General features: G+C 40.2%; 1 protein-coding gene across 2 annotated transcripts; it reads right to left on the bottom strand.

Annotated features, from left to right (window-relative positions):
- Positions 1 to 11,088: 11,088 nt before the first annotated feature.
- Positions 11,089 to 26,896, bottom strand: pou5f3 (POU domain, class 5, transcription factor 3). 2 transcript variants are annotated; one of them, XM_062057458.1, is made up of 5 exons: positions 26,005 to 26,896; positions 25,816 to 25,927; positions 14,316 to 14,446; positions 13,956 to 14,120; positions 11,089 to 12,069 (listed from the first exon to the last, which is right to left on the bottom strand). In XM_062057458.1, the coding sequence occupies exons 1-5, from the start codon at positions 26,752 to 26,754 to the stop codon at positions 11,788 to 11,790; spliced, it is 1,440 nt and encodes a 479-aa protein (XP_061913442.1). In that variant the 5' UTR covers positions 26,755 to 26,896; the 3' UTR covers positions 11,089 to 11,787. The 2 variants fall into 2 exon arrangements, with proteins under 2 accessions (XP_061913442.1, XP_061913443.1); XM_062057459.1 differs by lacking the exon at positions 11,089 to 12,069 and adding an exon at positions 13,849 to 13,870.
- Between the last annotated feature and the right edge of the window lie 970 nt (positions 26,897 to 27,866).

The following is a 27,866-nucleotide window of genomic DNA, read 5'->3' as shown; positions in this document are numbered from 1 at the left end:
TAATTACACAGCCATACACCTTACAGTCATATAACTTGGTATGTGACACAAGCTAACAGTTAGCATATTTATGTTAGCATGCTAGCATGCTAACATTAAAGTGCTAGCTTTTTGAGCAAATTTTGCAACCGTTTAACCTAGAGTCATATAACTTGGTATGTGACACATGCTAACAGTTAGCAGGTTTATGTTAGCATGCTAGCACGCTAACATTAAAGTGCTAGCTTTTTGAGAAAATGTTGTAACCGTTTAACCTAGAGTCATGTAACTTGGTATGTGACACATGCTAACAGTTAGCATGTTTATGTTAGCATGCTAGCATGCTAAAATTAAAGTGCTAGTTTTTGAGCAAATCTTGCAATCGTTTAACCTCGAATCATATAACTTGGTATGTGACACATGCTAACAGTTAACATGTTTATGTTAGCATGCTAGTATGCTAACATTAAAGTGCTAGCTTTTTTAGCAAATTTTGCAACTGTTCAACCTCGAGTCATATAACTTGGTATGTGGCAGCTGTTAACTGTTAGTGTGCTAAGGTTAGCATGCCAGCAAGCTAACTTAAGCATGCTAACTTTTTCATCTAGTTTTACACTTTTTTTCTCTATTTCCGCAGCCATACACCTTACAGCCGTGTAACTTGAAATGTGAGATATGCGAACTGTTAGCATGCTTTCGTTAGCTAAATGTTAGCATTTTTATGTAATCATGCTAGTGTTTGAGGCTAGCTCTGTGGCTCAATTTGTACAGCTACACCTAAAAATCTCGGATTCAGACACTCGGCACCGTCTTCTAAGTACAGCGGCTCCCGGCGACAGAGGTCCAGGGCACAGATAGCAGGCCCATCAAAATTTTCTGGTTGTTCTTATTATACAGACGAACAATCAAATAACAGCATTGAATCCGACAACAAACTGTCAATCATTCATTTTAACAGCAGAAATGTATACGCAAACTACGCCAACGTCCAACATTTTTTGGATCAATTCAACGATCCATTCAACAACAGCAACTCAGCCACCAAGTGGTACTTACTTACACTTGGCCCCCTTGGTAGCACAGGGCGTCTACCATGGATCTCCACCTGCGCGATGGTCTTCGCTTCTTGCCAGGAGGTCCCCATCTTGGTCAGTTCATCAAGAGTGGACCGACTCCAGTTGGATTTTGGTCTCCCTGGCTTCCTCCTGCCTTGAGGATTATAGTCCAGGGCTCATCTTGCTACGTTTCTCGGATCCTTTCTAAGTGTACGGCCGATCCATCCCCACTGTCTGCTTTTGAGTTCATTTTGAATTTGCCCTTGGTTCAGGCGTCTCCGCAGGTCTACATTTGATATATCTTGTTGGGCCACCAAATCCTCAGTATGTACCCGAGACAGTTGTTGATAAACACTTGTAGTTTATTGATGGTTGATTTGGTGGTTTTCCAGGTTTCACGGCCATAAAGAAGGACAGATATTACATTTGGAGTGAAGATTCTGATTTTGGTGTTTCTGGAGAGCTGAGAAGAGTTGGTCACGTTATCAAGAGTGGACCGCCTCCAGTTGGATGTTGGTCTCCCTGGCTTCCTTTTGCCTTGAGGATTATAGTCCAGGGCTCGTCTTGCTACGTTTCTCAGATCCTTCCTTAGTGTACGGCCGATCCATCCCCACTGTCTGCTTTTGATATAATTTTGAATTTGCTCTTGGTTCAGGCGTCTCCGCAGGTCTACATTTGATATCTTGTTGGGCCACCAAATCCTTAGTATGTACCCGAGACAGTTGTTGATAAACACTTGTAGTTTATTGATGGTTGATTTGGTGGTATTCCAGGTTTCACAGCCATAAAGAAGGACAGATATTACATTTGGAGTGAAGATTCTGATTTTGGTGTTTCTGGAGAGCTGGGAAGAGAGTTCTAGAGGCATGTCTTGCTTTGCTGATGCGCAGCTCGACATCTTTATCAGCTCCTCCATCTGTACTGATGTTGCTTCCCAGGTAGACAAACTCGACCACATCTTCCAGGAGGGTGCTCCTCGATTGTGATAGGTTGATGGGATCTGGTGTTGAGGCTCATGACCTTGGTCTACCTAGTGTTTATCCTGAGGCCTATCTGTTTACTTGAGTTCATGCAATCTGGTTGTCACGTGGAGGTCGCATCTTACTGCGAGGTTCGTTCTCTTGAGATGCAGACGGACCACAAAGCGTGCAGGTAGTAAAAAGATTGATTCTTCATAAATCATACACCATACAAGGAAACGGGAAACAAACTAAAGGGAATCTAAGGTAGCTACTTAGCACATGAATCATTAACTAGGAAACCCGGAATTACCCAGCTGTTGCATACAGCGAACAACGAAGCCAAACAGAGTGTGGTGAGAAAGGTGAATAAATAGCTCTCTGACAAGTGCTCGACAGCAGGTGAGCATGCCGACCACTAACCAGAGGCAGGTGACCCCAATTAGTACCCATGGTAACCAAAACAAACCCAGAGGTGCAGGAACTAAGGGAGTCCAAAACTAACAGATCATGACTAAACAAAACATGATCCGGGCCACGGATCATGACACTGGTGGTCTTGCGTTGGATGTGTGTGTGTGTTCTTGAGATCAGAGCCAGGTCATCAGCAAAAATCAAGGTCTTCTAGTTGTTCAAAAGGGTTCCAATGTAATCCTGTCCTCTGGCCATCCACTGATATTTTCATTGTCCAGTCATTGGCGATAAGGAAGAGGAGGGTTGACAGTAGGAAGCCTTGCCGTACTACGGTTTTTATAAGGAGGGTCTACGTTAGTAGAGATGACTTGACCTATGACTCCATCGTACATGCGTTTGACGATGTTGACCAGTTTTATTGGAATTCCAAGTGGTAGGCCACGTAAACTGACAATAGAGGGGTCGTCGGACGCTGAAGCGCAAAGTGCAAATACTTTCTGCACAGTCGGTTGCTACAGAACTTCATGTGCCCTTCCAATTAGCCCACGTACAGTACGCAGAGAGCTTCATGTAATGGGTTTGCATGGTTGAGCAGCCGCATCTAAGCCATACATCGCCAAGTCCTTCTCTGGAGTGATGAATCACACTTTTCCATCTGGCAATCTGATGGACCAGTCTGGGTTTGGAGGTTGCCAGGAGAACGCTACATTTCGGACTGCATTGTGCCGAGTGTGAAATTTGGCTGAGGAGGAATTATGGTGTGGGGTTGTTTTTCAGGAGTTGGGCTTGGCCCCTTAGTTCCAGTGAAAGGAACTTTGAATGCTCCAGAATACCAAAACATTTTGGTATCCTGTGGGAACAGTTTGGAGCGGGCCCCTTCCTCTTCCAACATGACTGTGCACCAGTGCACAAAGCAAGGTCCATAAAGACATGGATGACAGAGTCTGGTGTGGATGCACTTGACTGGCCTGCACAGAGTCCTGACCTGAACCCGATAGAACACCTTTGGGATGAATTCGAACGGAAACTTTTCCGCTCTCACTCCAATGTGAGATGCATTTTTTTTTTATTTTTTTTTTTTTATGGGAAAGAAGTTGTGAAATGAAAAGGCATCATTTAGCAAACCTTCCTGGAACGACTTTGGCCAGGGATCATTTGCCACTGCTAGGAACAGGTTTTACGACAGATCACAAACTTTTATATCGGATTATTCATTAACTGTGCTTCTCTTGTTGACCCTTTATCAATCTTTGTTCTACTTCCTACTCACCTTTGATTGTCACCTGTCGCAATAAAATACCAGCTGGATGACGATTAATGGAGCCATGATTAATAGAAATAAATAGCAGCGCTAACATCAAATAACACTGAGCTCTAATACATACATATATACATACATACATATACATACATAAAGTTAAAGTTAAAGTACCAATGATTGAATATATAAATACATACATATATACATAAATACATATATATATATATATATATATATATATATATATATATATATATATATATATATATATATATATATATATATATATATATATATATATATATATACATATATGTGTATATATATATATACATATATGTGTATATATATATATATACATACATACATACATATACATAAATATATAAATACCTACTGACGGACGTGGATAATTACATATATTCATATTTAAGTGTTATTTCTCCAGTTGCGTGGTCGTATTGCAAACCAGCTCCATTTTGTTCTCTTTTGAGTTTTCAAAGTGCACGATATGGTCTGGCCTTCATAGCTCTGGAATGCAGGATCCTCCCTGCTCCCTTCTCGGGCCGGCTTGAGATAACAGATACAATGGACATCTGTATTCATTTCTGTAAGGTGGGGGCGAGAGACAGAGGGAAGTACACAGGAGTTCCGGGGTTTTGGAGAGACCGAGCTAGACCAACTACTGCCTGGTGATTGAATATAAACATCAGCTTATGTGCCATAAAAGAATCCGGGAGAGACTAGCAATTTGAATTCCCCGGAGGAAGAGCTGGTCATGCGCAACACTACATATATACATATATATATATACATACATACATACATACATACATACATATTTACATATTTTAAGTTAAGTACCAATGATTGTCACACACACACTAGGTGTGGCGAAATTATTCGCTGCATTTGACCCATCACCCTTGATTCCCCTCTGGGAGGTGAGGGGAGTAGTGAGCAGCAGCGGTGGCCGCGCCCGGGAATCATTTTTGGTGATTTAACCCCCAATTCCAACCCTTGATGCTGAGTGCCAAGCGGGGAGGTAATGGCTCCAATTTTTATAGTCTTCGGTATGACTCGGTCGGGGTTTGAACTCACAACCTATATACAGTATACACATACATGTATATTTACATTCATGACAGGGAAAAACAGAATCCAAAATGAATAAAAATGAATGAAATATGAAGGTTGTCATCGGACAAGACTCCAGCATGCAGGACAGATCCAAGGTCCACAATATGAAAACCCTGGGCAGGACTGACGACACATTCCAAATCAAAATGGACTTTTCATATTTGCTATAAACAATAACAAATAATGAAATGATGATCGATATCGTCAAATGTTTGCATTGAAATAGTTTTGACTTGGAGTTTGCTGTCTATTTGTGGCTCGGACTGCGTCCCCAATGAAGTTTGCCGTGAGAAGGTGAGACGTGGTGAGACGTGTGGCTGCTAAACAGCACCATCTGCTGGACATAAGAAGGTGAGACGTGCGGCTGCTAAACAGCACCATCTGGTGGACCTAAGAAGGTGAGACGTGTGGCTGCTAAACAGCACCATCTGGTTGACATAAGAAGGTGAGACGTGTGGCTGCTGAACAGCACCATCTGGTGGACATAAGAAGGTGAGGCGTGTGGCTGCTAAACAGCACCATCTGGTTGACATAAGAAGGTGAGGCGTGTGGCTGCTAAACAGCACCATCTGGTGGACCTAAGAAGGTGAGACGTGTGGCTGCTAAACAGCACCATCTGGTGGACATAAGAAGTTGAGGCGTGTGGCTGCTAAACAGCACCATCTGGTGGACACGGATGGAACATGCCAGACTGAAAGGACGACACGAACACAATCGAACATAAACAAATGGCAGCTCGTCGCGACTTCAGCGGACGTTTTAGACTCTTCTCGTTGAAAAGTTTTCATGGAAGTTTTTATTTCCTTTTTGTAGCGGCCATGAAATGACAGAAAACTGACAGACAAACTGTAAAAAGGATTTGGAAGGTGTCAACAAAGTGATGTGTTATGAAGTGATGGCACGCTGTACACACTGTGTATTGAAGTTCATTGACCAATCAATTAATGACATTAACCTTGGACTACCACAACTCAAGACCCGGTGCTCACATGTCACGTCATTTATTGTGGTTTGTCGCGTCATTTAATGTGGTCTGTCAGGTCGTTTAAGGTGGTCTGTCACGTCGTTTAAGGTGGTCTGTCACGTCGTTTAAGGTGGTCTGTCACGTCGTTTAAGGTGGTCTGTCACGTCGTTTAAAGTGGTCTGTCATGTCATTTAAAGTGGTCTGTCACGTCATTTAATGTGGTCTGTCACGTCATTTAATGTGGCCTGTCACGTCATTTAAAGTGGTCTGTCACGTCATTTAATGTGGCCTGTCACGTCATTTAAGGTGGTCTGTCACGTCATTTAAGGTGGTCTGTCACGTCATTTAAGGTGGTCTGTCACGTCATTTAATGTAGTTTGTCACGTCATTTAATGTGGTCTGTCACGTCATTTAAGGTGGTCTGTCACGTCGTTTAAGGTGGTCTGTCACGTCGTTTAAGGTGGTCTGTCACGTCGTTTAAAGTGGTCTGTCATGTCATTTAAAGTGGTCTGTCACGTCATTTAATGTGGTCTGTCACGTCATTTAATGTGGCCTGTCACGTCATTTAAAGTGGTCTGTCACGTCATTTAATGTGGCCTGTCACGTCATTTAAGGTGGTCTGTCACGTCATTTAAGGTGGTCTGTCACGTCATTTAAGGTGGTCTGTCACGTCATTTAATGTAGTTTGTCACGTCATTTAATGTGGTCTGTCACGTCATTTAAGGTGGTCTGTCACGTCATTTAATGTGGCCTGTCACGTCATTTAAGGTGGTCTGTCACGTCATTTAAAGTGGTCTGTCACGTCATTTAAGGTGGTCTGTCACGTCATTTAAGGTGGTCTGGCCCGTCATTTAATGTAGTTTGTCACGTCATTTATTGTGGATTGTCAGTTCATTTAATGTGGTTTGTCACGACATCTGATGTGGCTGTCATGTCATTTAATGTAGTCTGTCACGTCATTTAATGTGGTCTGTCATGTCAGTTAATGTGGCCCGCCACGCCGTTTAATGTGGCTGTCATGTCATTTAAGGTGGTCTGTCACATTATTTAACGAGGGCTGTCACGCCTCTTAACCTGGTTTGTAACATCATTTAATTGGCCCACCACTTTATTTAATGTGGTCTGTCACATAATTTAAAGTGGCCCACCATGCCATTTAATTTGGTCTGACATGTCATTTAGTGTCGCTTGACATATTTAATGTGACTCACTCCATCATTTAATGTGGTGAGACGTCATTTCAAGTGGCCCACCATGCCATTTAATTTGGTCTGACATGTCATTTAGTGTCGCTTGACATATTTAATGTGACTCACTCCATCATTTAATGTGGTGAGACGTCATTTAAAGTGGCCCACCATGCCATTTAATTTGGTCTGACATGTCATTTAGTGTCGCTTGACATATTTAATGTGACTCACTCCATCATTTAATGTGGACCAACATGTCATTTAATGTGCCCCAACACATCTAATGTGCCCCACCTAATTAATGAATGTGGCCCACCCCGTCTTTTAATGTGGTCTGTCACATTATTTAGTGGCCCACTACTTAATTTAATGTGGTCTGTCACGTCATCTAATGTGGTCTGTCACAGCATTTAAAGTGGCCCGCCATGCCATTTAATTTGGTCTGTCATGTCATTTAATGTGGCACATCTTATAACATCATTTGTCAAATTTAACATTTTAGTCACGTCAATTAATGTGGTCTGTCACATCATTAATGTGGCCCGTCAGCTCATTTAAAATGGCCTACCATTTAATTTGGTCTGACACTTCATTTAAATTGGCCCGACCTATTTGAATGTGACTCACCCCATCATTTAATGCGGTTTGTCATGTCATTTAATAAGTCAACACATCATTTAATACGGTGTGTCACGGCATTAAATGTGGCCCACCACGCCATCTAATGTGCCCCATCCCATTAAGTGGCCCTCCACATCTTTTAACATCATTTATCACATTTAATATTTTCGTCACGTCATTGAACGTGGCCCACCATGCCATTTAATTTGGTCTGACATTTCATTTAAAGTGTACCGACCCCATCATTTAATGTGGTTTGTCATGTCATTTAATAAGTCCACACATCATTTAAAGTGGCCCACCACACCATCTAATGTGGCCCATACCATTAATGTGGCCCTTCACATCTTTTAACGTCATTTGTCACATTTAATATTTGAGTCACATCAATTAATGTGGTCTGTCACGTCATTTAATGTGGTCCCTATCATTTTAAAGTGGCCCACCACATCATTCAATGTGGCCGACCACATTATGTCACGTAATTTGGCCCTCCTCTCCATTTAAAGTGACCCGACATGTTCAACGCGGTCTGCCAGATGAATCAAAGTAGCCTACTGAGGGCCGCAATAATTGCGATGTGGCCCTCCAATTGTTTACTATACTTTAGTGGGGATGAAAGTATTATTAGTAGTAAATCCAAGTCTTTAGTAGTAAATCTAAGTTTTGGAGGACTTGAAGATGCTTCTTTGTGCTGCTAAAACTAAAGTCATGTCATGTCATTTAAGGTGGCCCACCATTTCATATAATGTAGTCTGTCAGATCATTTAATGTGGCCCACCATGCCATTTCATTTGGTCTGTCATGTCATTTAACGTGGCCCATAATTTGGTCTGTCATGTCAGGTCGGCCACCTTGACATATTTAATGTGACTCACCCCATCATTTAAAGTGGTTTGTCATTTAATAAGTCCAAACATTTAACACGGCATTTAAAGTGGCCCACCACGCCATCCAATGTGCCCCCTCCCATTAATCAATGTGGCCCTCCACATCTTTTAACGTCATTTGTCACATTTAATATTTGAGTCACGTCAATTAATGTGGTCTGTCACATCATTTACAGCGGCCCACTGTGCCATTTAATTTGGTCTATTTAATTTAAGGTGGCCCGACCTATTTAATGTGACTCACCACATCATTTAACGTGGTTTGTCATGTCATTTAATAGGTCAACACATCCTTTAACATGGTGTTTCACGTCATTTAAAGTAGCCCACCACGCCATCTAATGTGCCCTGTCCCATCAATGTGGCCCTCCACATCTTTTAACATCATTTGTCACATTTAATATTTGAGTCATGGCAATTAATGTGGTCTGTCACGTCATTTAATGTGGTCCTTACCATTTTAAAGTCGCCCACCACATCATTCAATGTGGCCGACCACATTATGTCACGTAATTTGGCCCTCCTCGCCACTTAAAGTGACCAGACATGTCATTCTTCATCATTCAAAGCGGTCCGCCAGATGAATCAAAGTAGCCTACTGAGGGCCGCTATAATTGCGATGTGGCCCTCCAATTGTTTACTGTACTTTAGTGGGGATGAAAGTATTATTAGTAGTAAATCCAAGTCTTTAGTAGTAAATCTAAGTTTTGGAGGACATGAAGATGCTTCTTTGTGCTGCTAAAACTAAAGTCATGTCAGATCATTTATTGTGGCCCACCATGCAATTTAATTTGGTCTGTCATGTCATTTAATGTGGCCCATAATTTGGTCTGTCATGTCAGGTCGACCACTTTGACATTTAATGCGACTCACCCCATCATTTAAAGTGGTTTGTCATGTCATTTAATAAGTCAAAACATTTACTACGACATTTAAAGTGGCCCACCACGCCATCCAATGTGCCCCCTCCCATTAATCAATGTGGCCCTCCACATCTTTTAACGTCATTTGTCACAATTATTATTTGAGTCACGTCAATTAATGTGGTCTGTCACCTCATTTAAAGTGGGCCTTCATGCCATTTATGTGGTCTATCACATCATTTACAGGGGCCCACTGTGCCATTTAATTTAGTCTGACATTTAATTTAAGGTGGCCCGACCTATTTAATGTGACTCACCCCATCATTTAATGTGGTTTGCCATGTCATTTAATAGGTCAACATCATTTAACATGGTGTCACGCCATTTAAAGTGGCCCACCACGCCATCTAATGTGCCCTGTCCCATCAATGTGGCCCTCCACATCTTTTAACATCATTTGTCACATTTAATATTTGAGTCACAACAATTAATGTGGTCTGTCACGTCATTTAATGTGGTCTTTATCATTTTAAAGTGGCCCACCACATCATTCAATGTGGCCGACCACATTATGTCACGTAATTTGGCCCTCCTCGCCACTTAAAGTGACCAGACATGTCATTCTTCATCATTCAAAGCGGTCTGCCAGATGAATCAAAGTAGCCTACTGAGGGCCGCCATAATTGCGATGTGGCCCTCCAATTGTTTACTGTACTTTAGTGGGGATGAAACTATTATTAGTAGTAAATCCAAGTCTTTAGTAGTAAATCTAAGTTTTGGAGGACATGAAGATGCTTCTTTGTGCTGCTAAAACTAAAGTCATGTCAGATCATTTAATGTGGCCCACCATGCAATTTAATTTGGTCTGTCATGTCATTTAACGTGGCCCATAATTTGGTCTGTCATGTCAGGTCGGCCACCTTGACATATTTAATGTGACTCACCCCATCATTTAAAGTGGTTTGTCATGTCATTTAATAAGTCAAAACATTTACTACGACATTTAAAGTGGCCCACCACGCCATCCAATGTGCCCCCTCCCATTAATCAATGTGGCCCTCCACATCTTTTAACGTCATTTGTCAATTATTATTTGAGTCACGTCAATTAATGTGGTCTGTCACCTCATTTAAAGTGGGCCTTCATGCCATTTATGTGGTCTATCACATCATTTACAGGGGCCCACTGTGCCATTTAATTTAGTCTGACATTTAATTTAAGGTGGCCCGACCTATTTAATGTGACTCACCCCATCATTTAATGTGGTTTGCCATGTCATTTAATAGGTCAACATCATTTAACATGGTGTCACGTCATTTAAAGTGGCCCACCACACCATCTAATGTGCCCTGTCCCATCAATGTGGCCCTCCACATCTTTTAACATCATTTGTCACATTTAATATTTGAGTCACGGCAATTAATGTGGTCTGTCACGTCATTTAATGTGGTCTTTATCATTTTAAAGTGGCCCACCACATCATTCAACGTGGCCGACCACATTATGTCACGTAATTTGGCTCTCCTCGCCACTTAGTGACCCGACATGTCATTTTTCATAATTCAAAGCGGTCCGCCAGATAAATCAAAGTAGCCTACTGAGGGCCGCTATAATTGCGATGTGGCCCTCCAATTGTTTACTGTACTTTAGTGGGGATGAAAGTATTATTAGTAGTAAATCTAAGTTTTGGAGGACATGAAGATGCTTCCTTGTGCTGCTAAAACTAAAGTAAACAAAAGAGTTGAGACAAAAAAAAGTAGAAAAAGTTCATTTAGCTGCAAAGACAACAACAATAATGGGTCATGTGTCACACTCGGAATCAGACTCAAGTCTCACCTGATTGGTCAACATTTCTCGTTTGCCAATTTGAATAATCGTCGGTTTAGGTCCGGGCTCCGCCTGCAGACAAAACACCAGCGACGGTCCCCTCGGTCCTTTCGCAGCACACACACACACGTTGCTCCAAAATACGCAACAAAATAAAAAGTATTATGGCGTTCAGTTTGTCCTTGGTCAAGGTCACACTTCTAGACATGTGCAAGAGAGGCGGAGACAACGTTAGCAGCAGGTGTGACTTTAAAAAACAAAACATTGAAGTGTTACAAAAATAAACATTACAAAAAAAAAAAAAAAAAAAAAAGGCACCGACGACCACCTAGTTACTTTTATCCAGAAAACGTCTTCAGTGGGATGCGGAATAAAGCTACATTTGGAACGTTAGCTCGTTGTGATTCGTGAAGCTTCTTTCAACATTTCCATATTTGTACAAGAAAAAATTTAAAACATAAAAAAGGCACTTGACAGAATAAAAAACTAGTGATTGACTTCAGCTGTTTGTTTTTTTTTTTTGTTTTTTTTTTTAAAACAGGACAAAAATCATAAAAACGTGCAACAACACCCGACCTTCTTGGCTCTTGTCAACTCCTGAGAGTTACGCAATTCATCCGTCATCTACCCGGTCATGTGACCAACCAGTCCGGCATGCAGCGCCTGCTTCAGGACGTCGGCCCGATGCAGAGAGGGTAGGTAAAGTGTCGCGGGCGGAGGCGGAGGCGGAGGCGGGGCTCCGTGGTAGTTGGCGGCGGCCGAGTAGCCCTGGTTGGGGATGGGGGAGGCGGCCATGCTGAGAGGGGAGGGGCTGTGCTCGTAATACTGACCGTCGCATTCCTCGTCCAGCGGCAGCGCCAAGCGCTTTCCCTTCTGTCGCCGGTTGCAGAACCACACCCGCACCACCTGCCACACACAACCCTTGGTCAGCGTCCGGAGAACGAGACGGTCCTATGGTTAGCGTCGGTGAACTAGCGTGGAAAACTATTAGCTTTACTAGCCTGAGTGAACTAGCGTGGTCTAGGGGGGTTAGCCCGAGTGAACTAGCGTAGTCCAATGGTTAGCCTGAGTTAACTAGCTTGGCTTAAGGGTTAGCCTGAGTGACTAAGCGTTGTCTAGAGGGTTAGCCCGAGTGAACTAGCATGGTCGAGGGGGTTAGCCCGAGTGAACTAGCGTGGTCTAGGGGGTGAGCCCGAGTGAACTAGCGTGGTCTAGGGGGTTAGCCCGAGTGAACTAGCATGGTCTAGGGGGGTTAGTCTGAGTGAACTAGCGTAATCCAATGGTTAGCCTGAGTTAACTAGCTTGGCTTAAGGATTAGCCTGAGGGACTAAGCGTTGTGTAGAGGCTTAGCCCGAGTGAACTAGCGTGGTCTAGGGAGTTAGCCAGAGTGAACTAGTGTAGTCCAATGGTTAGCCAGAGTGAACTAGAGTAGTCTAGGGGGTTAGCCCGAGTGAACTAGCGTGGTCTAGGGGGGTTAGCCTGAGTGAACTAGCGTGGTCTAGGGGGGTTAGCCTGAGTGAACTAGCGTGGTCTAGGGGGGTTAGCCTGAGTGAACTAGCGTGGTCTAGGGGGGTTAGCCTGAGTGAATGAGCCTGAGCGAACTAGCCTGAGTGAACTAGCCTGAGTGAACTAGCCTGAGTGGTCTAGGGGGGTTAGCCCGAGTGAACTAGCGTAGTCCAATGGTTAGCCAGAGTGAACTAGCATAGTCTAGGGGGTTAGCCAGAGTTACCTAGCGTGGTCTTGGGGGTTAGCCCGAGTGAACTAGCGTGGTCTAGGGGGGTTAGCCTGAGTGAACTAGTGTGGTCTAGGGGGGTTAGCCTGAGTGAACTAGCGTGGTCTATGGGGGTTAGCCTGAGTGAATTAGCCTGAGTGAATTAGCCTGAGTGAACTAGCGTGGTCTAGGGGGGTTAGCCCGAGTGAACTAGCGTAGTCCAATGGTTAGCCAAAGTGAACTAGTGTAGTCCTATAGTTAGCCGAAGAGAACTAGCATGGTCTATAGGGGTTAGCCTGAGTGAATTAGCCTGAGTAAACTAGCGTGGTCTATGGGGGTTAGCCTGAGTGAACTAGCCTGAGTGAACTAGCCTGAGTGAACTAGCCTGAGTGAACTAGCGTGGTCTAGGGGGGTTAGCCAGAGTGAACTAGCATAGTCCTATAGTTAGCCTGAGTGAACTAGCATGGTCCTATAGTTAGCCTGAGTGAACTAGCGAGGTCCTATACTTAGCCTGAGTGAACTAGCGTGGTCCTATAATTAGCCTGCGTGAACTAGCGTGGTCCTATAGTTAGCCTGAGTGAACTAGTCTGGTCTACGGGTTAGCGTGTGGGAACTAGCATTGTCCAAAGGTTAGCATAAGTGAACTAGCATGGTCCTATAGTTAACGTGAGTGAACTAGCGTGGTGAAGTCAGGGTTAGCGTGAGCTAAGTAGTATGGTCCTATAGTTAGCGTGAGTGAACTAGCGTGGTGAAGTCAGGGTTAGCGTGAGTTACATCTAAATGCCTTCTATTTTAATACAGTCATTTAGCATAAGGTAAACAAGCTACTAGCAGCTACACAACAGCTAAGCACACAATCTAGGCCTAGGTAATAATGACTGAACAATAAAAAGGTAACATTTGTCAATATAAAACAATTAGTCACATATTACTTACACACAAAGTCTAAGGCAGAAAAGCATCCAGTAACAAAGGTGTCCGCATCATTCGACTTCACTTCGTGAAAGACATTTAAAAACGATTACTAGCCCACTTCGACTTAAAAGACAGTATTGCAGAGAGTCAATGATCAAGAACTCACGTCTCTCTCCAGGCCGAGGTCGTCAGAGATGTGGGTGATCTCCTGCGTGTTGGGTTTGGGACACTTGACGAAGTAGGACTCCAGGGCGGAGCGGACGGCGCCTTCCAGGCTGGTCCTCCTCTTCCTCTTCCTGGTGTCCACGAAGACTCGCTCGATCTTGTACATCTGCACACCACAGTTGCAGGTAAAGTAGCCGTCCTGGGACAAGGTCAAGGTGCAGAGGGGGGGGGAGGGGGTGTGGGGGAGGGGTCCTCTATTGAGGCGCCCAGCAGGACGCTAGCAAGCGAGCAGCTGACGGCCGTTGGCGGGCGCTGCTCTGTTGTGGTGCAAAGCGGCGAGGAGGACTACTTGACTACTTACATCCTGGGGATTTTCCGAGGTCTCTGCCTCGTTCAGCCATCTCTGCAGCAGCGGCTTCAGCTTGCACATGTTCTTGAAACTCAGCTGCAGCGCCTCGAAGCGACAGATGGTCGTCTGGCTGAACATCTTACCTGCACACACACACGTTATCATTTGGAATGGGGACCAAGTTTTTGATCATGACCTGTGGGGACCCATTAAGTAAGCATTGCCAGAACACACACACACAACCATTTGGAATGGGGATTAAAGGCCTACTGAAACCCACTACTACCGACCACGCAGTCTGATAGTTTATATATCAATGATGAAATCTTAACATTATAACACATGCCAATACGGCCGGGTTAACTTATAAAGTGACATTTTAAATTTGCCGCTAAACTTCCGGTTCGAAACGCCTCTGAGGATGACGTATGCGCGTGACGTAGACCGGGGAACACGGGTATGCCTTCCACATTGAAGCCAATACGAAAAAGCTCTGTTTTCATTTCATAATTCCACAGTATTCTGGACATCTGTGTTCGTGAATCTGTTGCAATCATGTTCATTGCATTATGGAGAAGGAAGCTGAGCAAGCAAAGAAGAAAGTTGTCGGTGCGAAATGGACGTATTTTTCGAACGTAGTCAGCAACAACAGTACACAGCCGGCGCTTCTTTGTTTACATTCCCGAAAGATGCAGTCAAGATGGAAGAACTCGGATAATAGAGACTCTAACCAGGAGGACTTTTGACTTCGATACACAGACGCCTGTAGAGAACTGGGACAACACAGACTCTTACCAGGATTACTTTGATTTGGATGACAAAGACGCAGACGTGCTACCGTGAGTATGCAGCTTTGGCTTCTAAACATTTGATCGCTTGACCGTATGTGCGCAACTTTTTTTTGCGTATGTACGTAACTTTTTTAAAATATATAAGCTTTATGAACCTTGGGTTAGGTGAACGGTCTTTTGGGCTGAGTGATTGTGTGTGTTGATCAGGTGTTTGAATTGTATTGGCGTGTTCTATGGAGCTAGGAGCTAGCATAGGAGCTAGGAGCTAGCATAACAAACACGCAGGTGTTTTTATGCAGGATTAATTTGTGGCATATTAAATATAAGCCTTGTTGTGTTGTGGCTAATAGAGTATATATATGTCTTGTGTTTATTTACTGTTGTAGTCATTCCCAGCTGAATATCAGGTCACCCCCGGCTCTCACAGCATCTTCCCTATCTGAATAGCTTCAACTCCCCACTAGTCCTTCACTTGCACTTTACTCATCCACAAATCTTTCATCCTCGCTCAAATTAATGGGGAAATTGTCGCTTTCTCGGTCCGAATCTCTCTCACTTCATGCGGCCATCATTGTAAACAATAGGGAACTTTGCGTATATGTTCAACTGACTACGTCACGCTACTTCCGGTAGGGGCAAGCCTTTTTTTTATCAGATACCAAAAGTTGCAATCTTTATCGTCGTTCTATACTAAATCCTTTCAGCAAAAATATGGCAATAACGCGAAATGATCAAGTATGACACATAGAATAGATCTGCTATCCCCGTTTGAATAAAAAAATTTCATTTCAGTAGGCCTTTAAGTGTTTGTTCATGACTTGTGGGGGCCACCCTTTCTACAGGTTGTGGAAGCATAAAAAATTAAAGCTGCAAGCAGCGTTGGTCGGGCCCGCATATTTGGCAGGTGCTAGTCTAAGTGTCCCAATACTTTTGTCCAGTCTTAGTCCTTAGTGTCCCAATACTTTAGTCCAGTGTGTGGAAGCATAAAAAATTAAAGCTGCAAGCAGCGATGGACGGGACCGACTTTGAGGGCTCATAAAATCCAAACCGCAGCAGTAATTAAAACTCTTTCATCAACTTTTAATCAGAGGGGTTCAATCTCTCTCCTGTGCTAGTTTGAAGCCGACACGACAAACGCGCTCAGAGGAGATAATGTTTGAAAAAAGGTGACTTTTGTTTTGAAGGGGGAATTGCAAACTTCCTGTTGATTTTTGCTGGGGGTTGTCAGTGTATGAAATCTAGGTCTAAGAGACATTCCTACTGGGAGTTAGAGGCAGTTTTGTCTGTGTTTTCTTCCTAGGGGGCGCTAGAGCGCAATTTTGAGTTTTGGGGTTTGGTTTTTTTGATTAGATCGCAATTTTCGCCACACAGTCCTGATGTGTGTGTCCAATTTGGTGAGTTTTAAAGCATGTTAAGGGGGTCAAATTACAGCTCAAAGAGGCGGCGGTATAATAATAAAACGCTACAAATTCAATAGGGTCCTCTGTCCCAAAGGGACTCGGTCCCTAATTAAAGCTGCAAGCAGCGATGGACGGGACCGACTTTGAGGGCTCATAAAATCCAAACCGCAGCAGTAATTAAAACTCTTTCATCAACTTTTAATCAGAGGGGTTCAATCTCTCTCCTGTGCTAGTTTGAAGCCGACACGACAAACGCGCTCAGAGGAGATAATGTTTGAAAAAAGGTGACTGTTTTTAACTCAACTTTTGTTTTGAAGGGGGAATTGCACACTTCCTGTTGATTTTTGCTGGGGGTTGTCAGTGTATGAAATCTAGGTCTAAGAGAAATTCCTACTGGGAGCTAGAGGCAGTTTTGTCTGTGTTTTCTTCCTAGGGGGCGCTAGAGCGCAATTTTGAGTTTTGGTTTTTTTGATTAGATCGCAATTTTCGCCACACAGTCCTGATGTGTGTGTCCAATTTGGTGAGTTTTGAAGCATGTTAAGGGGGTCAAATTACAGCTCAAAGAGGCGGCGGTATAATAATAAAACGCTACAAATTCAATAGGGTCCTCTGTCTCAAAGGGACTCGGTCCCTAAAAATTAGGTAAAATGTCCACTGGCCAGTTAGCTCATACACGTCTTTAAATCCCTGGATTGATGAAGTAATGTGCTGATCATTCTTACTGGGAACCCTGGGGGAAAAAAAGAGTTTATATGGTTCATGGGGACCAAATTTAAACAATTTTGCATAATTCATACAAATTTGTACGTGACTACTGAGGACCATTTTAAAAAAAAGTTCAAATTAAATATGGGCCAAAGCTTAAAAATTACTTAGGCATCTTCAGAATGGATCTGACTATCATTTAAAAAGGTTTCCCTTTAGGGGACCTGTTTTTTTGTCCCCATACCATCAGAGGTCCCCTAAAGGTGACTGTGTAAACCAGGGGTGTCCAAACTTTTTCCACTGAGGGCCGCACATGGAAAAATTAAAGCAAGCGGGGGCCATTTTGATATTTTTCATTTTTAAACCATAACAAAATATGGATTTTTTATTTTTGTTTTACCTTTAGGGCTTCCGGGGACCATAAAGAGTCTCAGTCATTAAAATGTTAAAAATAAGTCAAATTATTTTTTTATTTTAACGCTTACAGTAAATCTCTATATCAACTTCAAAAAAAAAAAAAAAAAGGTTTTATGTCTTTTTTGTCAAAGACAACTTGGTTTTTTATAGTAAAGCTGAAATATGCAGTTTTTAGTAATTAGAGCCATAAAAAAATCAATAATGCAGGACACAATTGATTTTAATTCATTATTAATTTTGAGTAATCACAGTGTAAAGATATATAAAATCCAATTAAATATATTTAGGATCAAAAAGGTACCCCACTCAAAGTTAAACATTTTTTAAAAATTTTTTTAAACTTTCAACACTTAAGTTACGAGATCAACTTCAGATATATTTGTTGATTTCACGTTTGAACTATTTTGTTTGTTTTATGCTCTTTCGTCAAACAAAACAGTTTTTATATGGCAACTACAAAATATATGCAATATTTTTTACAACATAAAACATTTTAAAGTGACATTTTTGAAGTAATTGGAGCCTCGAAAACAATTCACTATAACATTGATTTTTTTTGTCTTTTTTTTTTTTGAGCAATGGCAAAAAAATAAAAATATAGAAAGACAAAAGAAGAAGAAAAAAACGCCTGCATGGCAGCTTTGTGTCAACATTGCAACTTTTTCTCGTTAGATTTAACCTCATTCCACTTTTTTTTTTTTTTAATTTAAAATTTTTTTGCAATAGCATTTCCAGAATGTGTGGCGGGCCTTTAAACAATTAGCTGCGGGCCGCAAATGGCCCCCGGGCCGCACTTTGGACACCCCTGGTGTAAACAGAGCGATGTCCCCATTAAGTAAGCATTGCCAGAACACACAAAAATAAAAATTAAAAAATAAAAAATAAAATATATATATATATATACACACACACACATTTACACACCTACATACTCTATATATACACACACTATATATGCACACATTTACAGTATATGTACACGTTCATATATACACATTCACCTACGCTCACAAACATGTACACAGTTACAGTATATGTACACCTCTATACACAGTATATGTACACATACATAGCTACAGTATATGTACACATACACAGCTACATACTCTGTACACGCATATACAGTATATGTACACATACAGTATACGTTTACATTCACACAGTGTATGTCTACATACACTTTCACACAAACATACAGTATATGTGTGCAGTATATGTACATATACACATACACACAAACAGTATATGTACGTATGCAGTATATGTACATATACACATACAGTATATGTACGTATGCAGTATATGTACATATACACAAACAAACAGTATATGTACGTATGCAGTACATGCACATATTGACACAAAAAGATGATACTAGGGCAACATTGGACGTTTTAGCATGTTGAATACATTCGACTATATTAACACGCATCTTTACACATATTTACAATCAAGATACTTATGTAAATACTTTAGTACTCTGAAATACGTCATCTATTATTTCCTGGACAGGCACAACTTCTCATTTACACAATTTACAAAATGAGATGCAAAACATGTACTATGCAAGTATGTAGTACGCAAGTACAGATGTACTGTATACGTACCGTACCCATTGAAGTACGCAAGTACGTACTGTATATGTACACAGGTACAATATGTAGTATGCATGTACATGCAGTATACAAATACGTACGTATGTATGTATGTATGCAGTATGCATGTACATGCAGTATACAAATACGTACATACGTATGTATGCATGTACAGTATATACCTATGTAGTATACAAGTACGGATGTATGTATGTACACTACCGTTCAAAAGTTTGGGGTCACCCAAACAATTTTGTGGAATAACCTTCATTTCTAAGAACAAGAATAGACTGTCGAGTTTCAGATGAAAGTTCTCTTTTTCTGGCCATTTTGAGCGTTTAATGCTCCACAAACTCAATCTGCTCAAAGGAAGGTCAGTTTTGTAGCTGTTTTCAGATGTGTGAACATGATTGCACAAGGGTTTTCTAATCATCAATTAGCCTTCTGAGCCAATGAGCAAACACATTGTACCATTAGAACACTGGAGTGATAGTTGCTGGAAATGGGCCTCTATACACCTATGTAGATATTGCACCAAAAACCAGACATTTGCAGCTAGAATAGTCATTTACCACATTAGCAATGTATAGAGTGTATTTCTTTGAAGTTAAGACTAGTTTAAAGTTATCTTCATTGAAAAGTACAGTGCTTTTCTTTCAAAAATAAGGACATTTCAATGTGACCCCAAACTTTTGAACGGTAGTGTACATACAATATATAGTATGCATGCACATGCAGTATACAAATACGTATGTATGTAGTATGCATGTACAAGCAGTGTACAAATACAAACATACACATGTATGTATGTAGTATACATTCAGTATACAAATACATGTGTGTAGTATGCATGTACATGCAGTATACAAATACAAACATACGCATGTATGTATGTATGTAGTATACATGTACATGCAGTATACAAATAAACATACGTATGTATGTAGTATGCGTGTACATGCAGTATACAAATATGTATGTATGTAGTATGCATGTACATGCAGTATACAAATACAAACATACATATGTATGTATGTAGTATACATTTACATGCAGTATACAAATACGTATGTATGTAGTATGTATATACCGGTACATGCAGTATACAAATACGTATATATGTAGTATACATGTACATGCAGTATACAAATACAAACATACATATGTATGTATGTATGATGCGTGTACATGCAGTATACAATTACATATGTAGTATACATGTACATGCAGTATACAAATACGTATGTATGTAGTATGTATATACATGCAGTATACAAACACGTATGTAGTATGCATGTACATGCAGTATACAAACACGTATGTAGTATGCATGTACACGCAGTATACAAATACGTATGTACACGCAGTATACAAATACGAGCATATGTATGTACACGCAGTATACAAATACGAGCATATGTATGTACACGCAGTATACAAATACGAGCATATGTATGTACACGCAGTATACAAATACGCATGTATGTACATGCAGTATACAAATACGCATGTATGTACATGCAGTATACAAATACGCATGTATGTACATGCAGTATACAAATACGCATGTATGTACATGCAGTATACAAATACGCATGTATGTACATGCAGTATACAAATACGAGCATATGTATGTACATGCAGTATACAAATACGTATGTATGTACATGCAGTATACAAATACGAGCATATGTACATGCAGTATACAAATACGAGCATATGTATGTACATGCAGTATACAAATACGTATGTATGTACATGCAGTATACAAATACGTATGTATGTACATGCAGTATACAAATACGTATGTACGTATGTACATGCAGTATACAAATACGTATGTACATGCAGTATACAAATACGTATGTATGTACATGCAGTATACAAATACGTATGTACATGCAGTATACAAATACGAGCATATGTATGTACATGCAGTATACAAATACGATATGTATGTACATGCAGTATACAAATACGTATGTATGTACATCCAGTATACAAATACGTATGTACGTATGTACATGTAGTATACAAATACGATATGTATGTACATGCAGTATACAAATACGTATGTATGTACATGCAGTATACAAATATATGTATGTAGTATGCGTGTACATGCGTATGTATACTGTCAACGATGCAAAGCACTTCCCTATTTCCACATTTTGTTTTGTTAGTCTTATTCCAAGAATGGAATACATTAATTTTTCTCCTCAAAATTCTGCACACAATACCCCATAATACACCGTGAAAAGTTTCAGTTTTTTTCTTTGAATTAATAAAAAAAAAAAAAAAAAAACATGAATAGTCTTCAGACTCTTTGCTCAATACTTAGTTGATGCACCTTTGGCAGCAATTCCAGCCTCAAGTCTTTTTGAACGTGATGCCACAAGCTTGGCACACCTATCTTTGGGCACTTTCTCTCTTTCCTCTCTGCAGCACCTCTCAAGCTCCATCAGGTTGAACGGGAAGCATTTCAACCAGGATGTCTCTGTACATGGCGGCATTCATCTTTCCCTCTATCCTTACCTGCAGCTAAAAAAAAACATCCCCACAGCATGATGCTGCCACCACCGCATTGGTGCCTGGTTTCCTCCAAACATGACGCCTGGCCCGATTGGTGGATTGTCCTTCTGGAAGGTTCTCCTCTCTCCGTGGAGAAATGCTGTATTTCTGACAGAATGACCATGGTCTTGGTCACCTCCCTGACTAGGGTCCTTCCACCCAGATGTCCTAGTTTTTAATTTTTGATACATTTGCAAAACCTTTTTAAAATGTCTAAGAAAAATAATTTTAAAAAAGTTTCACATTGTCATTACAGGGAATTGTATGTAGAATTTTGAGGACAAAAATGAAAAGATACCACTTTGGAATGAGGCTGTGACATAAAGTGAAGTGTGCACATGTAGTATCGTCAGGTGTTCTGGCGAGACATGCCCCCCATTGGAAGTCATGCACCTGTATCGTACTCTCACCACAAGGTTCCGTACATTTCCGCCTTGCTTTGGTTGTCACTGAAAGGAACTTTGAACGTTCTCCGACTAATCGTTCAACACTTTGGTCAACAATAGCTGCCATTGTGGTCCGTGAAAGTCGCCAACAAAGCAAGAGAGGCCATTTTGATTTTCTTTTTTTTTTGTCACAATGTTTTTACTAAAAACAAAATTTTGTGTCAGGTTTGTGTTGTCGGTTACAAAATCTTATGTTTTTAATATTAACATTTTAGCTTGTTCTCATGACATTGTTTTACATTTTTACTGTTTTTTCTTTTCTCATTACATTTTTTTTCTCATTATTCTATGTCTTTTTGCTTATATATTTACTGTTTTTCTTTTTAATTATATTGTGTTTTGCCAACATGTGTACCGATTTGTTTTTTCATTACATTTTGTCTTTTTGCTTTCATTTTTATGTTTTTTTCTTGTTAATTATATTATGTTTTTGCTAACATATTTACTTTTTTCCTTCATTATATTGTTTACATTTTATTTTTTCCTCAATACTTTGTCATTTTTCTTACATTTTTACTGTTTTTATTTCTAAGTACATTGTGTTTTTGCTAACATCTGTCCTATTTTTGTTTTCTCATTACATTTTTCTGTTTGCTTACATTTTTACTGTTTATTCTCATTAATTTTTTTTCTCATCATTCTGTCTTTTTGCCTATATATTTACTGTTTTTGTTTTTAATTACATTGTGTTTTGCCAACATGTGTACCGATTTGTTTTCTCATTACATTTTGTCTTTTTGCTTTCATTTTTACGTTTTTTTCTTGTTAATTATATTATGTTTTTGCTAACATATTTACGTTTTTTTCTTCATTATATTGTTTACATTTTATTTTTTCCTCAATACTTTGTTTTTTTTGTTCTTACATTTTTACTGTTTATTTATAATTTCATTGTGTTTTAGCTAACATCTGTACTATTTTTGTTTTCTCATTACAATTTGTCTGTTTGCTTACATTTTTACTGTTTGTTCTTTTCTCATTACTCTGTCTTTTTGCGTACATATTTACTGTTTTTCTTTTTAATTGTGTTTTGCCAACATGTGTACCGATTTTTTTTCTCATTACATTACTTTTTGCTTTAATTTTTTACAGTTTTTCTTGTTAATTATATTGTGTTTTTGCTAACATTTTACTCATTACATTGTTTTTGTTTACATTTTATTTTTTCCTCACTACTTAGTGTCTTTTTTCTCACATTTTTACTATTTTTATTTCCAATTACATTGTGTTATTGCTAACAAACTTTTTTTCTGATTACATTGTCTTTTTGCTTACATTTGTTTTCTCATTAAGTTACATTTTGTGAAAATGTTTATATTTTTTGTCAGTGTCATTTTGCTTACATTTTTAATGTTTTATTTCCTATTTGTATTTTTGTTTACATTTTTTGTTTTGTTTTCTCATTACGTTATGTAATTTCACTTACATTTTTACTGTTTTTCTGTCTAATTACATTGTTTTTTGCTAAAATTTGAGTTTTTTCTGATTACAGTATGTCTTTTTGCTTATATTTTTATTGTTTTGTTTTCTCGTTAAATTACATTTTGCGAACATTTTTAAATGTTTTGTCATTACAGTGTCATTTTGCTTACTTTTTAATGTTTTATTTCCCATTACTTTGTTTTTTGTGTACATTTTTTTATGTTTTGTTTTCTCATTACATTATGTACTTCTGCTGACATTGTTAGTTTTATCTTTCTAATTACATGATGTTTTTGCTAACATATTTAAGTGTTTTCTAATTACATGATATCTTTTTGCACAAATGTTTACTTTATTTTGGTTTGATTTCATTTTGCCAGCATGCTGTGGGCCAAGAAAACGTGATGTAGACTATTAAGGGGTCGTCAATGGTTTCATGGCCAAAGACCCCCAACCTGATGAAGATGAGAGGCCTCACCCCCTCCTCCCTACTTCAGGGGACTACAAAGTGTGGATCGGGGGCCATTTTGGCTCGCAGCATATTGTCCAAATCAAATATAACCCAAAAAAAAGGTAAAAATGTAAACAAGAAGACGAAATGTAATAAGGAAATGCTATAATTGTTATACGAATTAACAATATGATGTGTAACCTACAGCACAAAGTGGTCTTTAAATTTTTTATTTTTTTTTAACAAGATTAAAAATGCCCCCCGCCCATGTTTTAACTTCAGTCTGCTGGTGGAAAAAGTTTGGACGTTTAAGTATGGATCTTTTATAAATGTGCTACTGATGAATAGAATATTCTAAGGTGGATGTAATTAAATTGTCATTTTTTTATCAAGTAAATACATTTTAACACCGACTGATGTAAAAAAGGTGTCAAGTGAATGTAGTTTCCTATAAAAGAAGGTGATTAAAAAAGGGACATTTACCAAAATAAAGTGATTAAAAAGGGATATTTAGCAAAAGAAAGTGATTAAAAAGTAATATTTACCAAAAGAAAGAGATTAAAAAGGGATATTTAGCAAAAGAAAGAGATTAAAAAGGGATATTTAGCTAAAGAAAGTGATTAAAAAGGGATATTTAGCAAAAGAAAGTGATTAAAAAGGGATATTTAGCAAAAGAAAGTGATTAAAAAGCAATATTTAGCCAAAGAAAGTGATTAAAAAGGGATATTTAGCCAAAGAAAGTGATTAAAAAGCAATATTTAGCAAAATAAAGTGATAAAAAGTAATGTTAACCAAAATAAAGTGATAAAAAGCAATATTTAGCAAAAGAAAGTGTTTGAAAAGCAATATTTAGCAAAAGAAAGTGTTTGAAAAGCAATATTTAGCCAAATAAAGTGATTAAAAGCAACATTTGCCAAAATAAAGTGATTAAAAAGCAATATTTATCAAAAGAAAGTGATTAAAAAGGGATATTTACCAAAAGAAGGTGATTAAAAAGGGATATTTACCAAAAGGTGATTAAAAAGCAACATTTACCAAAAGAAAGTGATTAAAAAGGGATATTTACCAAAAGAAAGTGATTAAAAAGGGATATTTAGCAAAAGAAAGTGATTAAAAAGGGATATTTAGCAAAAGAAAGTGATTAAAAATGGATATTTAGCAAAAGAAAGTGATTAAAAATGGATATTTAGCAAAAGAAAGTGATTAAAAATGGATATTTAGCAAAAGAAAGTGACTAAAAAGCAATATTAAGCAAAAGAAAGTGATTAAAAAGCAATATTAAGCAAAAGAAAGTGATTAAAAAGCGATATTTAGCCAAAGAAAGTGATTAAAAGGGATATTTAGCAAAATAAAGTGATAAAAAGTAATGTTAACCAAAATAAAGTGATAAAAAGCAATATTTAGCAAAAGAAGGTGATTAAAAAGCAATATTTAGCAAAAGAAAGTGTTTAAAAAGCAACATTTGCCAAAATAAAGTGATTAAAAAGCAATATTTTGCAAAAGAAGGTGATTAAAAAGCAACATTAAGCAAAAGAAAGTGATTAAAAAGGGATATTTAGCAAAAGAAAGTGATTAAAAAGGGATATTTAGCAAAAGAAAGTGATTAAAAAGGGATATTTAGCAAAAGAAAGTGATTAAAAATGGATATTTAGCAAAAGAAAGTGATTAAAAAGGGATATTTAGCAAAAGAAAGTGATTAAAAAGGGATATTTACCATAGAGGTTGCCCAGAGCGAGGCCAACATCCGCCTGAGTGAAGCCCCAAGTGATGCGTTTGTGTTTCAGTTCTTTAGCAAACTGCTCCAGTTCTTCCGTGGAAAGGTTCTCCTGCAATCAAATGGTTGAAAATTATTTCTAATTTTGGAATTAAAAAAAAAAAAAAAAAAAAATGCGTTCGGAGTTACCTCTTCAGAGTCGCTACAGCCGCCGCTGGACGAGCCGCTGCTCCTGGTTGACGAGGCCGGGTTGGGACCCGCGGGCCCGGCGACACTTTGGGGCGCGTTGAGGCCGAAAAAGGCGTTGGCCGGGACGCCGCTGCTGGGCGGGGAAGGAGACATGGACGGGGACGAGGCGGACGAGGTGGACGGGTTCTGGTGGCTGCTGCCGCTGCTGCCCGGCGGGGTGAGGTGGCTGATGCCCGGCCAGAAGGAAGGGTTCCAGGGGGCCGAGTAGAAGAGGCCGTGCGGCATGGCGGCGGAGGCCGGCGGGTACTGCTGCACCTTGGCCTCGCTGGAGTAATCATTCCCGGTGTCTTTCTCCGTCTTGATCGCGGGGACCTTGGTGGGCTCGCGGCTCTCGGCGATGGGGGAGCTGAGGTTGGCCGCGGTCACGCCGGGTACCTGCCCGGTGTACTCGGGGGCGGCGAACGGGTACCAGTGCTTGGCTTGGCCGAACTCCACCGCTTGGAGGTCGGGGCCCCGGTAGTCGCCGCCGCCGCCGCCGCCGCCGCCCGACTGGAAGGGGAAGAAGCTCTGCGCGCTGGCCGGCGGCAGAGCCCCGTAGGCGGGCTTGCTGTACAGGAGCCCCCCGTCCGGCAGCTGGAAGGTGGAGGGCCCGTGCAGAACCTCCGGGGCCAAAAGTTGCGCGCAGGCCCGGCTGAAGTCGTACGGGCGGCTTTGACACTCCGAGCCCGGACTCTGGGATCTGTCAGACATCTTGGAACCGACACTATTAAATAGCAATTCTCCAGAAAAGTCCGACAAAAGGCCAACATAACCACCAAGGAGCGCGGCTAGTCGTCCATGAAGGTCCGCGGAGGTTCTCCTCGCCGCTCCAAGCTTGCTGCTCTCCTATTGGCTGCCGAGCACAATTAAACGCAGCTGAAGGTGAATTTGTGAATGAACTTGGTGCCTCCTGGCCACGCCCCCTAACGACATGTGGGCGTGGCTTTCCTGAGCCCCCATTGAAGGAGTCTCGTCTGCATTGAAATATTTCGCACCTTCATTCTAATGCTTGTTGACATCCATCCATCCATTTTTTACCGCTTGTCCCTTTTGGGGTTGCGGGGGCATGCTTCACTCAAATATGACTCATGAGAGGCACTTTTTTTTTTTTTTTTTCCCATTATTTGCGTTTTATGGGGTTGTTTTCTGCACAGGTGGAAACTAGCATTTACTTTTTATTTTTTTTATTTTATTTTATAAACTGCAACATTTACAAACATCCATCCATCACTTTTCTACCGCTTGTTCCTTTTCGGGGTTGCTGGAGCCTATCCCAGCTGCACATGGGCATTTGCATTTTACTGGGTTGTTTTCTGCACAGGTGGAAACATTTACTTTTTTATTTTTTTATTTTATAAACCTTTATTTATAAATTGCTACATTTTCCAACATCCATCCATTTTCTACCGCTTGTCCGTTTCGGGTTCGCGGGGGGTGCTGGAGCCTATCTCCGCTGCACATGGGCATTTGCATTTTATGGGGTTGTTTTCTGCACAGGTGGAAACTACCATTGACTTTTTTTTTTTTGTTAGTTCTATTTTTTATTTTTTTGAATTTTATAAACCCCATCCATCCATTTTCTACCGCTTGTCCCTTTCGGGGTCGCTGGGGGTGCTGGAGCCTTTCTCAGCTGCACATGGGAATTTGCGTTTTATGGGGTTGTTTTCTGCACAGGTGGAAACTAGCATTTACTTTTTAAAATTTTTTATTTTATAAACCTTTATTTATAAATTGCAACATTTACAAACATCCATCCATCCATTTTCTACCACTTGTCCATTTCGGGGTCGCTGGGGGTGCTGGAGCCTACCTCAGCTGCACAT

The sequence above is a fragment of the Entelurus aequoreus genome, linkage group LG08 (assembly GCF_033978785.1).
Source record: "Entelurus aequoreus isolate RoL-2023_Sb linkage group LG08, RoL_Eaeq_v1.1, whole genome shotgun sequence".
In the NCBI taxonomy this organism is placed as follows: domain Eukaryota; kingdom Metazoa; phylum Chordata; class Actinopteri; order Syngnathiformes; family Syngnathidae; genus Entelurus; species Entelurus aequoreus.
Note: the sequence above shows the minus strand (reverse complement) of the source record. Positions and strands in the feature narration are given on the sequence as shown.